Source organism: Stegostoma tigrinum, chromosome 18, assembly GCF_030684315.1.
Source record: "Stegostoma tigrinum isolate sSteTig4 chromosome 18, sSteTig4.hap1, whole genome shotgun sequence".
Taxonomy (NCBI): domain Eukaryota; kingdom Metazoa; phylum Chordata; class Chondrichthyes; order Orectolobiformes; family Stegostomatidae; genus Stegostoma; species Stegostoma tigrinum.
The window spans coordinates 18,716,942-18,729,775 of NC_081371.1; the positions used below are offsets into that span (position 1 = coordinate 18,716,942).

General features: G+C 42.4%; 1 protein-coding gene across 9 annotated transcripts in view; it reads left to right on the forward strand.

Moving 5' to 3' along the window:
* fgd4a (FYVE, RhoGEF and PH domain containing 4a) overlaps positions 1-12,834 on the forward strand; it is a 206,416-nt gene that overhangs the window by 158,424 nt on the left and 35,158 nt on the right. For 8 of the 9 annotated variants that reach the window (XM_048548477.2, XM_048548479.2, XM_048548481.2 and 5 more), the window contains 3 exons: positions 5,099-5,585; positions 6,902-6,991; positions 8,930-9,078. In XM_048548477.2, coding sequence (XP_048404434.2) covers positions 5,099-5,585; positions 6,902-6,991; positions 8,930-9,078 — 726 coding nt within the window. Of the gene's footprint in view, positions 1-958; positions 1,040-5,098; positions 5,586-6,901; positions 6,992-8,929; positions 9,079-12,834 lie in introns of those variants that run through there. The other variant, XM_048548484.2, reaches the window with a different exon arrangement.

The window sequence follows — 12,834 nt, forward strand, 5'->3', positions numbered from 1 at the left end:
GTAGGGGCACAGTGACTGAGCAGTCAGATTTGTAGCAGGTAAGTGACATCTAACTAAATCCATTGCATATTCTAAAGATGTTTGTAATGCAGTAGGTGAGGCAGTATCTATGCATGATCTTTATATTGGCTTTAAAAAGGCATTTGATAAAATGCTATGAAACTGAAGTGCAAGGAATTGGAGATCACCGATTGAGATGAATGGGAGTTGATGAGGAAGTTGGAGACAGGGTACAAGGATAATGTGTGTGTACAGTAATCCATATGAAAGAATTTTGGGCTGGTATTTTGGTCTTGTCTGCGGATGCCAACATTTCCAGATCATGGCACAGAAGACATTAGCACCAAGTCCAATGTAACTTATTGTAAAATTGGCCCACAACAGTGCATGCAGGGCATATGTTTGCCATCTAATTAATGGCAATAGGCCGGCTCTTGAATCTAGAGAGGAAATTGGAAACCTTCCAGCACCATAAGATTGCCAGGCCCAGAATCTGAGGAGGGAGCTGCCAGTATAAAAAAGTGACAGTGAGGGTGCATTAACGTGGCTGTGAAAAAATTTTATAAAGTCAAAAAATTTCACTTGGTATCTGTGCAAAGTCCTTGATCGACCCATTTTAGGTATAATTAATTGCCTGTTCGCTGCTCATGGACAGATAACTGTCCCACACTCCCTACTCCAACTTGCCTCTTAATGACCTCAAAGTGGGAAAATGCAGGTGAACCAGTATGATTGTCTTTGATGGAAACCTCCAGGACCACCACATCTGGCCGCACCTCCACAGCCATTCAGCCTGTGGTGTCTCCCTGGGATTGGCACTGGCTCCTCAGCTTTTCACTACATTTATCAATGACTTAAAAGAAGAAATAAGCTTTACATTCAAATTGTGTTTAATTTGTATTCGGTGACACAGTGATTATTTTAGGTGGAAGTCGAGAGGTGGAAGGCAACATTACTATTTCAGAACATCACCTGAGTGACAAATGTCTCATGGAGCGGAGGATTTGCGGAGCCCCGATAGAGAGGTCACTAAACCCTGGTAAACTGATGTAGAAAGAATTATATTAGAGATAATGGGAACTGCAGATGCTGGAGAATCCGAGATAACTAGGTGTAGAGCGAGATGAACACAGCAGGTCAAGCAGCATCTTAGGAGCAGGAAAGCTAACATTTCAGGCCTAGACCCTTCATCAGAAATTTCCTTTGAAGGGCCTAGGCCCAAAACGTCAGCTTTCCTGCTTCTAAGATGCTGCTTGGCCTCTGTGTTCATCCAGCTGTACATCTTGTTATCAAGAAAAAATTATGATAAAGTAGAAGATAACAGTGCACTGTATGAATCTGAAATGTGGATGAAATACTGCACTCAGCTTTGGCAATTTTAAATTCGGAAGGATATATTTGGTTTGGAAGGTGTGAGGACACAGTACATGGAATTGGCTTACATCTCACTAAATATAGAAGGTTAAAGGGTGAGGACTCTATGGAACCTGTATGTCTGGACCAGGAGACCCAGGTTCAAGTACCACCTGCTCCAGAGGTATGTAATACCATCAATGAGTAGGTTGATAAGAAAATACCGAGAACATTTAAAACATGATCCAATTGGAATGATTACGATGGTAAAATAATTTGATAGATTATATAGGAAAAAAACTACATTTTTTCTAAGTATCCAGAATGAGGGCAAAAAGGTTAAAATTAAGACCTCAGTCATCAGGAACGAATTCAAGAATGCTCATGCAACGGATGGAAAATTGAATTCTCTTCCTAATAAACTGGTGAAATTAGAATAATTAAAATTTCAAAACTTACACTTGATCATTTTCATTTAGATTGGTTGTTAAAGGGTATAGAGCCATGGCAACAAACCTTTTGAGTAAAATTTATTTTTCTCTGATTTGTGTTTTTTTTGACCATTTAATTTTTGACCTTTCCTACTAAGAAAAATGTTTCTAAGTTGTGCAACAAATCACACATAATTAGAACCTGAAAATTAAGTACATCTTAGCCTTAGCACAAATCATGCATTTCATGTTACAGATTCGGATTGTGATTGACAACTTGCATGATCCAGTCTGGAATCTGATTGAAAAAGACAAGTCACATGACAACACAGCTGAAATAAGTTTGGTTATAATAAATTGGTAAATACACCAATCAATTAGGTACAAAGGTGTGTCATAAACAAGTGACTTGCTCACAATGGAGGAAATTACTGAATGTTTAATGGACCCTTGCTTTTGTTGTGAGGGCTTAGTAAGGTACTGTGTGGTAATGCTGTCCAAAAAAATAAGTACTGGTGTAGCTACATGTTACATGTCCTAGTTCTAAATTCAAAATTGAACTTCAATCCAATGAAGCATGATATTTAGGTTGTGGGTCTGCAATAAAATCTTAATGTGCGCAGTTTTGACTATGTAGAGCCCATTCTATTTATTTGTTGATCAGATTTGAATGATTTTTATACTTTAGAGTTTTAGATAATTTCACACAATGAGGCTGTAGTAATGAACTACATTGAAATGAAAAAAGCGAATAAAATTAGAAATCACTGGAGAAAACTCAGCAGGTCTGGCAGCATCTGTGGGGAGAAGGTAGTGGGGAGAAACATTAACTCTATTTGTTGTTCACTAATGCTGCTAGACTTGAGTTGATTTTCCAGCAATTTCTGGTTTTGTTTTTGATTTCCAGCATATGTGGTTCTTTGGTTATAAAATAACAATTAAGTACAGGTAAAAGTCTATCTGTGTGGATTATGGGCAATTTTCTGTTAGAGTGCAATGTTTATCTTCTGACTCCAGTTTACATATTAAGTGGTCTGCCACTTGAGTTAGGTGTTCATTCTTGAATACTAATCTGTCTGTTCTGTGGTGTGTTTTTTTTGTATTGTTTAAGCCAGAATGTAGATTCTGTAGAAATTGCTAAAGCTACAGCTGTTACTGTGAGGCAGACATTTTTAAAGCACAGATAAATCTTACTACATTAGCTCGAGGCTGTGAAATACACAGCATCAATCAGTGGGCAAACTATACCATTGTGTAAATACCTTGGATTATCACTTATAAACCCTGTTTTCTTCTACAGTCCTCTTTAATCTTGATTTCATCATGTATGTCCAATGGTTTTGAGTGTGGGGCTTAAAACAGTGGTGCTTCCATATGCAGATCCTGAAATAGGAAATATAATAAGTAATTCAGAAGACCTACAGCAGCTATGTGCAGTGTTAAAAATATGTAGAGTGGGTAAAGTGTGTGTGTGTGTGTATAGTATTTATAAATGAGTTGGATGTATGTATGACTGGCAAAGCCAGCATTTATTGACTATTCGCTAGTTGCCCTACACAAGGTAGTGATGAGCACCTTTATTGAACTGCTGCTGTACATGTGAAGGTATACCTGCTTCTGGATTTTTTAATCCAGTAATATTGAAGGTAATATATATCTAGGCAGGTTAGAGGTTGTAGGAAGTAAAGTATTGTCTTTGGGAGGTGCTGTAGATCATCATGTGGATGTTATTCACTGCAGAAAAGAAGCACAAGTGGGGAATGGAGTGATCATGAGTTGCAGAATAGGATGATGTCTAAACAGGTTGTGGTGTTCTAAATATTGAGTTTCTTGAGTATTTTTGGAGCTACACGTATCCAGGTACTGGAGCCCATTCCGTCACACATCTGGCTTACGCCTTGTGAAAAATGAGCAAGTTTTGGGAAATTGAGGGGTGAGTGGCTCGCAGCAGAATGCCCAATCTCTGATCTGCTCGTCTGAAAATGGCCCAGTTAAGTTTTTGGTCAATAGTGACCCAATGCTAATGCCACTGACTGTAATGCGGAACACATGGTTAAACACACTTAATGAAAATGACCATTGTCTGGCATTTGTGTGGAGTGAATACTTTTCTACTTATCAGGCTTGAGTTTTTGTTTTTCTGGGTCTTGCAATACATGGGCATTAACAACCTCGCTATCTGAGGCAATAGAACTAAACACCCTATAACCATTGGTGGGGGAAGAGGTCAGTTGGCTGGACAGCTGGCTTGTGAAGCCAACAGTGTGGGTTCAATTCCTATGTCAGCTGAGGTTTCCTTGAAGGCTCTTCTCAACCTTGCCCCTCATCTGAGGTGTGGTGAATCTCAGGTTAAACTCACCACCAATCATCTATCTCCAGTGTGAGACCAACTCTTTGGTCCTCTGGGACAATGCCAACTTGACTTTTTTACATCTATAACTGTGAGCAAATTTCCACACTCTGACCTTTGTAATAATGGAGGGATGGCCATTGGTGAATGGTAACTTGGAATTGTTTTTCATTCAGTACACTAGGGTCAGTGCATTCCACTGGTATTTAGGGGGGGAAAAAGATTGGTTGATGTGTTTCTCATAGTGTTATCTATGTGAATGAGGCAATTGTGTTCCTCACAGAGCAAAATATAGAAATGTTTTGGGAGTAAGAACACACTGTACCTAGTATTTTATTTTGGATTTTGCTGATTAAGAACAGCTGACAGCAGCCTGCTAGTCGTAATTTGAAATATCGGATTCCTGCTTTGAGTGTGAACATAATTGTACATGCCTGGTGGAGTGTGAAAGGAATGCTGTCTGATAGAAAGAGAGATAAACATAGCAGCGTATACCACCAGCATACCTTCATGATAACTTGTCTGAGGAATAGCACTGTTTGTATCTGTCAGACAGTCTGTAGATTAGACTGTTCCTGCTTCTTGGTTGTGAACAGCACCATTCTGTTAACTGGGTCAGCTTTAATGAAAAGGTGAATGGTGGGGAGGGGTGGTGGAGGAAATACGCATTACTTGATGTCTACTAGTGCATTGAACTGTTTCATGGAACTACATTAAATAAGTTATTTATATTTGGAAAGAACAATCTCTTATCACAGTCGAACAGAGACTGACCTCAGTTCACAAGACCTGTTACAACGTGCTTATTTTAGCAGTGGTATTTTTATTTTGTAGGAATGGTGCATTTACCCTCTTGGGTTTGTATTTATGCATCACTTAACATTGTCAGACAACAAAAAAAAATTGCCTTTTATAGTGCGGTAGTATGCAGAAGTAGAAGTTAACAATAGCTCTGTTTTCACAGTCCAGCAAGTTCTAACGATGAGAAAAAAATTGCTCAGAGTGGGTCACAGTCTCCCAGAAATGCAAGAACTTCAATTCATTCTCAACCAAAATGCTTGTCTGACCACCCTATACTTCAGCGACAGAGGGCGGACACAGCAAAATCAGATCACGCTACAGAATCTGCTCCAAATACAGGGGCTCAGCCAGCAAATGGACTGATAACGCCACTTCCAAAAGATTGCCAAAACAACAGCCCTGAAGCCAACATTTGTACAACTGATTCAGAGATGGACAATAAGCAACCCAACAAGAAACAAAAGGCTGCTACCTTAAATCTACCATCACCCACTGATTTATGCACAAGAGCAGATGACCTCCAATGTCCAAATGGGGGAAACACTGAGGAGTCTCATGTAGAAGCACAGAACGTTCTTAAATCAAATAAAATTTTGAATCGAGCAACCCAAGAAGAGGAAAATAAAGTTGAAATGCATGTAGAGAAAAAGGTAATGAATGTTAAACAGAAATATCCTAAGAGTCAGCTTTTTAAACCAATGTAACTTATTAATTTGCTTCACGATTTTCCGATTTATTTTAAATCTATCAGTAAAATGTTGCCGACCTTCTACATGTAATGTATATAATAACCTGCATTAATGTAAAAATTAAAATCCAGAAATCCAGATTTGAAAGTCACCTGCCCAGTAGGAGAGTTAGAAGGAATGATTCAAATGCAAATTGTGTACACTGCCCTAGTTGACTGAAATGTAGGTCTTTTTAAATGAGTTGTTTGAATTTGCAACGTGCACATAGTCGGGGAAAAAGCAGTGCAGCTGCATTAAAAGGGAGAAAAATGATTGCACGAAAGAGGAGAAGGGTACATGTTAGATGAAGTAGGAGGAGGTGCATGTGGACCATAGTTAGGCTGACTGTCTAATTTCTTTTCTGTAACTTCTATGAAGAAGTTAGCAGCACACATTACACAACTGTTGTTTGCCTCCAGTTCAGCTTTCATCACTTTTTTTGCACCTTCTCTGGTTACTTCTCTATCTTCAAATATTCATCTTCAAATGTTCATTCTTCCCTCTGTTTTTACTGCCATCTTTGAATCACTCAATTATGCAGAGGCTTAGTAAGGTAGATACTAAGAACAATTTTCTGAGAAAGCTAGCCACTGATTTATTCTTTTCCACTATATACTTGTTTCCTGAAACCCCCCTCCTAACCGTTCCAAATTAATGAGCAAGGAGCTTGGAGAACTCTGTGCTGCTAAAACTGAAAATATCCATTTAGCTGTCTCTACAGTTTTCTCTCTTGCCTAACCTTAAGCCTCTTTCTTTCTAGTTCTGTAATCTCTCAATAGCTTCATTTTCACTAAACTCCATGCTAGCTGACATTGTAAATGGTTACCATTTCATAATAACTCATCAATGTCATTGTTATAATCTACGCCAAAATCCACCCCTTACCTAATGCCTCTGCAAATATCACTGCCCCATCTTTAAGTTGTATTTAAATAAATTTTTTAACATGGTAGAACATCCTAACAAGAGAATTTGACACTGAGCTATGTGAATACGTTAGTCAGCAGTAAGTTTTTTTGTTTTTAAGATAAAATATTCCAGAATTTAGGACCTTTGGAAGAGCAGAAATTGGCAGCCATAATAGATGAATATCTGATACCCAATTTAACAAATTGGAGGCAGTGAAGGGATCCAGAATGTTGGTGAGGGAAAAAGCTGTTTGTTGTTTGTTTTTAGTTGTTATCATAACATTTCTGTGACTACAATTGCATTTAAGTACAAGTTGCTTTCCTTTTTAGGAGACAAATGAAGAGAAGCTGTATAAAATTGCTAATGAGCTTCTGCTAACAGAAAAGTCCTATGTCAGCAGACTGCATCTCTTAGACCAGGTTAGTGATGAATTTAAAAGATGAATTTGTTCAGGTTCCCTTTCACCGCGTGTGTTCACAACTGATGGTCTGTCTGTTTCTCTGACAGTTAGCATTGCCACTGGTGGGATCTTGTTTGGTGCACATTGGCTACCACATTTCCTGCATTAAAATACGTACACTTCAAAAATAAGAACCAAAAGAACTGTGGATGCTGTAAATCAGGAACTAAAACAAAGTTGCTGGAAAAGCTCAGCGGGTCTGGCAGCATCTGTGGAGGAGAAAACAGAGTTAATGTTTCAAACTGAGGAAGGGTCACCAGACCCGAAACATTAAATCTGTTTTCTCCTCCATAGATGCTGCCAGACCTGCTGAACTTTTCCAGCAACTTTGTTTTTGTACACTTCAAAAATCATTGGCTGTATCAGACTTTTTGGCTTATCTTAAATTCATGAAAGACTCCTTTCTGTCTTTTTTCCATGTGCTAAAATGAGGCAATTGGGGTAAAAATGAACATTTCAGAAATTGCAGAAATTAGCTGTTTTGCAAGTTGGTTAATGGCATAAACTGCTGAAAGAAAGGAATCATTTTCCTCACAGGTTTCTCCATTTTGAAACTTGAAAATTTTGAAAAGCTTTAGCTGAATGTTAATGTTAGTAGGTTCTTTGCATAGCTTATGAAGCAAAAGTGGACTCTAAAAAGGGGGACTAAATTAGCAATCCCGAACATAAATTGAATTTTTTTTTGCATTTGATCATTATGAATGTCATTTGTTAACTACTGCTGGAAAGCAGAATTTGGATGAGGGTAGAACTGAGTTCGTTTTTGCAGTGTTTAAAACAGCTTGCTGAAAGTCCATGTCTGTGCTCAAACAAAGAGCCAGCGGATCAAGAGTTCAGGACCTTTGAAAATGCACCACAAGAAGACTCTTGCATACACACAGTAAAATGATCTGGTGGGCTGGGACATTTTCTTTTTCTAAAGAGACACCTTGATTCAACCTTAAAGTGCTTCCTGGAGAGAACAGAAAATTAAAGTGTTAGTTTAAAAAGTTGGAGACACTGACTATGTTACCTATCAGATTGACAAAATGCTAGCAACAAAACCCACTGGCTCAGCAAGCATGTCTACAACCTTATCCACAACCTGAGCTGTATAAGTAATGCTACCTACTGAGCCACAATCCTTCCACATCAACTGCTGTGAAGATGAAAAGCATAGTAGTCTGAAAACTATTAAGGCACCAAATTAGATTCAACATCTGTAATCAATCACCAGTTGAAGTTGCACATTTAGATAAAAGGGCTGTTTAGACTATTTTTGATTTTCATTGGGGTTTTTTTCCTGGTTAATAGTGCCAGGAAGTAATCAGAGAGAATAAAACTATTTACTAGCAATATTCAGTGGTTGTCTCTTAATATGGGGTAGATGTGTTGTTAATCTTGACATTTGATGTGTTCTAGTGAACTACAGTAGCCTACAGTAAGCTGTGTAAACACTTATGTGACTGGGGATCCACTCCTCCTGAGATCACTGGCCTCAATCCAAATGTTGTCATTTTTGATGCGTTTAAGGAATTCTGTACATTGCAACTACTTCTTGAAAAAGAAACCCAAATCATTCACAACATTAGATATTTCAGCTCATGTCTGTGCCAGCTGAATAAAAGCTAGCCAGCACAATTCCACTTTGTAGCTCTTTGGCGACAATTCTGTATGTTTAAAAAAATGGTACTGATACTTCAGTATTGGTACTTGTAAACACGATGAGCATTTCTACCTGTAACCGTTCTTCAAACAGACTCCTTCCACACTCTAGATGAAAACATTCCTTGTTAGTTGTGTAATCCTTCTGATAATTGTTTTACTTCTGCCTTATTTTTAAAAAAATATGCATTTATGAAGCCTGTGTATGAGCACAAATAATCAGGTCTAGTTATTTATTTGAATTATTCTGCAGGTTTTCTGTGCTAAACTGCTAGATGAAGCCAATAGCAAGGGTTCCTTTCCTGCAGACGTAGTCACCAAAATCTTCTCCAACATTTCATCCATTTACACTTTCCACAATCAGTTCTTGCTGCCGGAGCTGGAAACACGCATGAATCTGTGGTAAGTTTTTGGCTATTAGTTCTTTCATTAATTTTAACAATGACATAATAAAGTTTACCCATTCACATGTTAGCGTGCAATGTATACAATTTTTTTTTAAACATTGTCTGGCAGTCAAATGTCCATCATTAACTGGTACATTCTCCATGTCAATCAGAGTCTACTTGCAAATAATCTGCATTCTGTCTCATACAATATTAATGTTGATTCCCAAGAAGACAAAGTTAAGGGGATAATTATTCTGACAGGTGCCAGTATCAAAGCTTTCTCAAAATGTCATTTTTCAGCAAAACTATAGCAATCTTCTCCTCTCTCAAAAGCATTGACTCTTGCTGCTTCAGTATCTATAAATACAAGGGGTTCCTCGGTGCAATGGAAAGTGTGAATTCTACTTTTGTTTATTTAATATTACCAGTGTTTACAAAATGTGTAGAGAGAGAATTGGAACTACAGATGCTGGAGAATCCAAGATAACAAAGTGTGAAGCTGGATGAACACAGCAGGCCAAGCAGCATCTCAGGAGCACAAAAGCTGACGTTTCGGGCCTAGACCCTTCATCGGAGAGGGCTCTGGAATAAATAGGGAGAGAGGGGGAGGCGGACCGAAGATGGAGAGAAAAGATAGGTGGAGAGGAGAGTATAAGTAGGGAGGGGATAGGTCAGTCCAGGGAAGACGGACAGGTCAAGGAGGCGGGATGAGGTTAGTAGGGAGGAAATGGAGGTGCAGCTTGAGGTGGGAAGAAGGGGTGGGTGAGAGGAAGAACAGGTTAGGGAAGCGGAGACAGGCTGGGCTGGTTTTGGGATGCAGTGGGGGGAGGGGATGAGCTGGGCTGGTTTTGGGATGCTGTGGGGGAAGGGGAGATTTTGAAGCTTGTGAAGTCCACATTGATACCATTGGGCTGCAGGTTTCCCAAGCGGAATATGAGTTGCTGTTCCTGCAACGTTCGGGTGGCATCATTGTGGCACTGCAGGAGGCCCAGGATGGACATGTCGTCTAAAGAATGGGAGGAGGAGTTAAAATGGTTCGCGACTGAGAGGTGCAGTTGTTTATTGCGAACCGAGTGGAGGTGTTCTGCAAAGCAGTCTCCAAGCCTCCGCTCAGTTTCCCCAATGTAGAGGAAGCCACACTGGGTACAATGGATACAGTATACCAATTTGGCAGATGTGCAGGTGAACCTGTGTTTAATATGGAAAGTCATCTTGGGGCCTGGGATGGGGGTGTGGGGACAAGTGAAGCACTTCCTGCGGTTGCAGGGGAAGGTGGTGGGGTTGGAGGATGGTGTGGAGCGAATGAGGGAGTCACAGAGAGAGTGGTCTTTCCGGAAGGCAGACAAGAATGGGGATGGAAGAATGTCTTGGGTGGTGAGGTCGGATTGTAGATGGCGGAAGTGTCGGAGGATGATGCGTTGTATCCGGAGGTTGGTGGGGTGGTGTGTGAGAATGAGGGGGATCCTCTTGGGGCGGTGTGGCGGGGGCGGGGTGTGAGGGATGTGTTGCGGGAAATACGGGAGACGCGGTCAAGGGCATTCTCGATCACTGTGGGGGGTAAAGTTGCGGTCCTTGAAGAACTTGGACGTCTGGGATGTGCAGGAGTGGAAAGCTTCATCCTGGGAGCAAATGCGGCGGACGCGGAGGAATTGGGGATAGGGGGATGGAATTTTTGCAGGCGGGTGGGTGGGAGGAGGTGTAGTCTAGGTAGCTGTGGGAGTCGGTGGGCTTGAAATGTACATCAGTTTCAAGCTGGTTACCTGAGATTGAGACTGAGAGGTCCAGGAAGGTGAGGGATGTGTTGGAGATGTCCCAGGTGAACTTGAGGTTGGGGTGGAAGGTGTTGGTGAAGTGGATGAACTGTTCGAGCTCCTCTGGGGAGCAAGCAGCGGCACTGATACAGTCATCAATGTAACGGAGGAAGAGGTGGGGTTTGGGGCCTGTGTAGGTGCGGAAGAGGGACTGTTCCACGTAACCTACAAAGAGGCAGGCATACCTTGGGCCATTGTGGGTACCCATGGCCTCCCCCTTTGTCTGTAGGAAGTGGGAGGAATTGAAAGAGAAGTGGTTGAGGGTGAGGATGAGTTCGGCTAGGCGGAAATCCACAAACCTGCCTGCCCTGGTCGACCCATTGTTTCAGCCTGTTCCTGCCCCACCGAACTCATCTCCACCTATCTGGACTCCATGTTCTCCCCTTTGGTCCAGGAACTCCCTACCTACGTCCGTGGCACCACCCACACCCACCACCTCCTCCAGAACTTCCAATTCCCTGGCCCCCAACACCTCATTTTCACCATGGACGTCCAGTCCCTATACACCTGTATTCCTCATGCAGATGGCCTCAAGGTCCTCCGCATCTTGCTGTCCCGCAGGCCCGACCAGTCTCCCTCATCCGCCTATCCGAACTCGTCCTCACCCTCAACAACTTCTCTTTCAATTCCTCCCACTTCCTACAGACAAAGGGGGAGGCCATGGGTACCCACATGGGCCCAAACTATGCCTGCCTCTTTGTAGGTTACGTGGAACAATCCCTCTTCCGCACCTACACAGGTCCCAAACCCCACCTCTTCCTCCATTACATTGACTGTATCGGTTCCGCTGCTTGCTCCCCAGAGGAGTTCGAACAGTTCATCCACTTCACCAACACCTTCCACCCCAACTTCAAGTTCACCTGGGCCATCTCCAACACATCCCTCACCTTCCTGGACCCCTCAGTCTCCATCTCAGGTAACCAGCTAGAAACTGATGTCCATTTCAAGCCCACCGACTCCCACAGCTACCTAGAATACACCTCCTCCCACCCACCCTCCTGCAAAAATTCCATCCCCTATTCCCAATTCCTCCACCTCCACCGCATCTGCTCCCGGATGAGGCTTTCCACTCCCGCACATCCCAGATGTCCAAGTTCTTCAAGGACCGCAACTTTCCCCCCGCAGTGGTTGAGAACACCCTTGACCGCATCTCCTGCATTTCCCGCATCACATCCCTCACACCCTGCCCCCGCCACAACTGCCCCAAGAGGATCCCCCTCATTCTCACACACTACCCCACCAACCTCCAAATACAATGCATCATCCGCCGACACTTCCGCCATCTACAATCCGACCTCACCACCCAAGATATTTTTCCATCCCCACCCTTGTCTGCCTTCTGGAGAGACCTCTCTCTCCGTGACTCCCTTGTTCGCTCCGCACTGCCCTCCAACCCCACCACACCCGGCACCTTCCCCTGCAACCGCAGGAAGTGCTTCACTTGTCCCCACTCCCTCATCCCAGGCCCCAAGATGACATTCCACATTAAGCAGAGGTTTACCTGCACATCTGCCAATGTGGTATACTGTCTCCATTGTACCCAGTGTGGCCTCCTCTACATTGGGGAAACTGAGCGGAGGCTTGGAGACTGCTTTGCAGAACACCTCCGCTCGGTTCGCAATAAACAACTGCACCTCCCAGTCGCGAACCATTTTAAGTCCCCCTCCCATTCTTTAGATGACATGTCCATCATGGGCCTCCTGCAGTGCCACAATGATGCCACCCGAACGTTGCAGGAACAGCAACTCATATTCCGCTTGGGAACCCTGCAGCCTAATGGTATCAATGTGGACTTCACAAGCTTCAAAATCTCCCCTTCCCCACTGCATTCCAAAACCAGCCCAGTTCGTTCCTTCCCCCCCACTGCATCCCAAAACCAGCCCAGCCTGTCTCCGCCTCCCTAATCTCTTCTTCCTCTCACCAATTTCCTCCTCCCACCTCAAGCTGCACCTCCATTT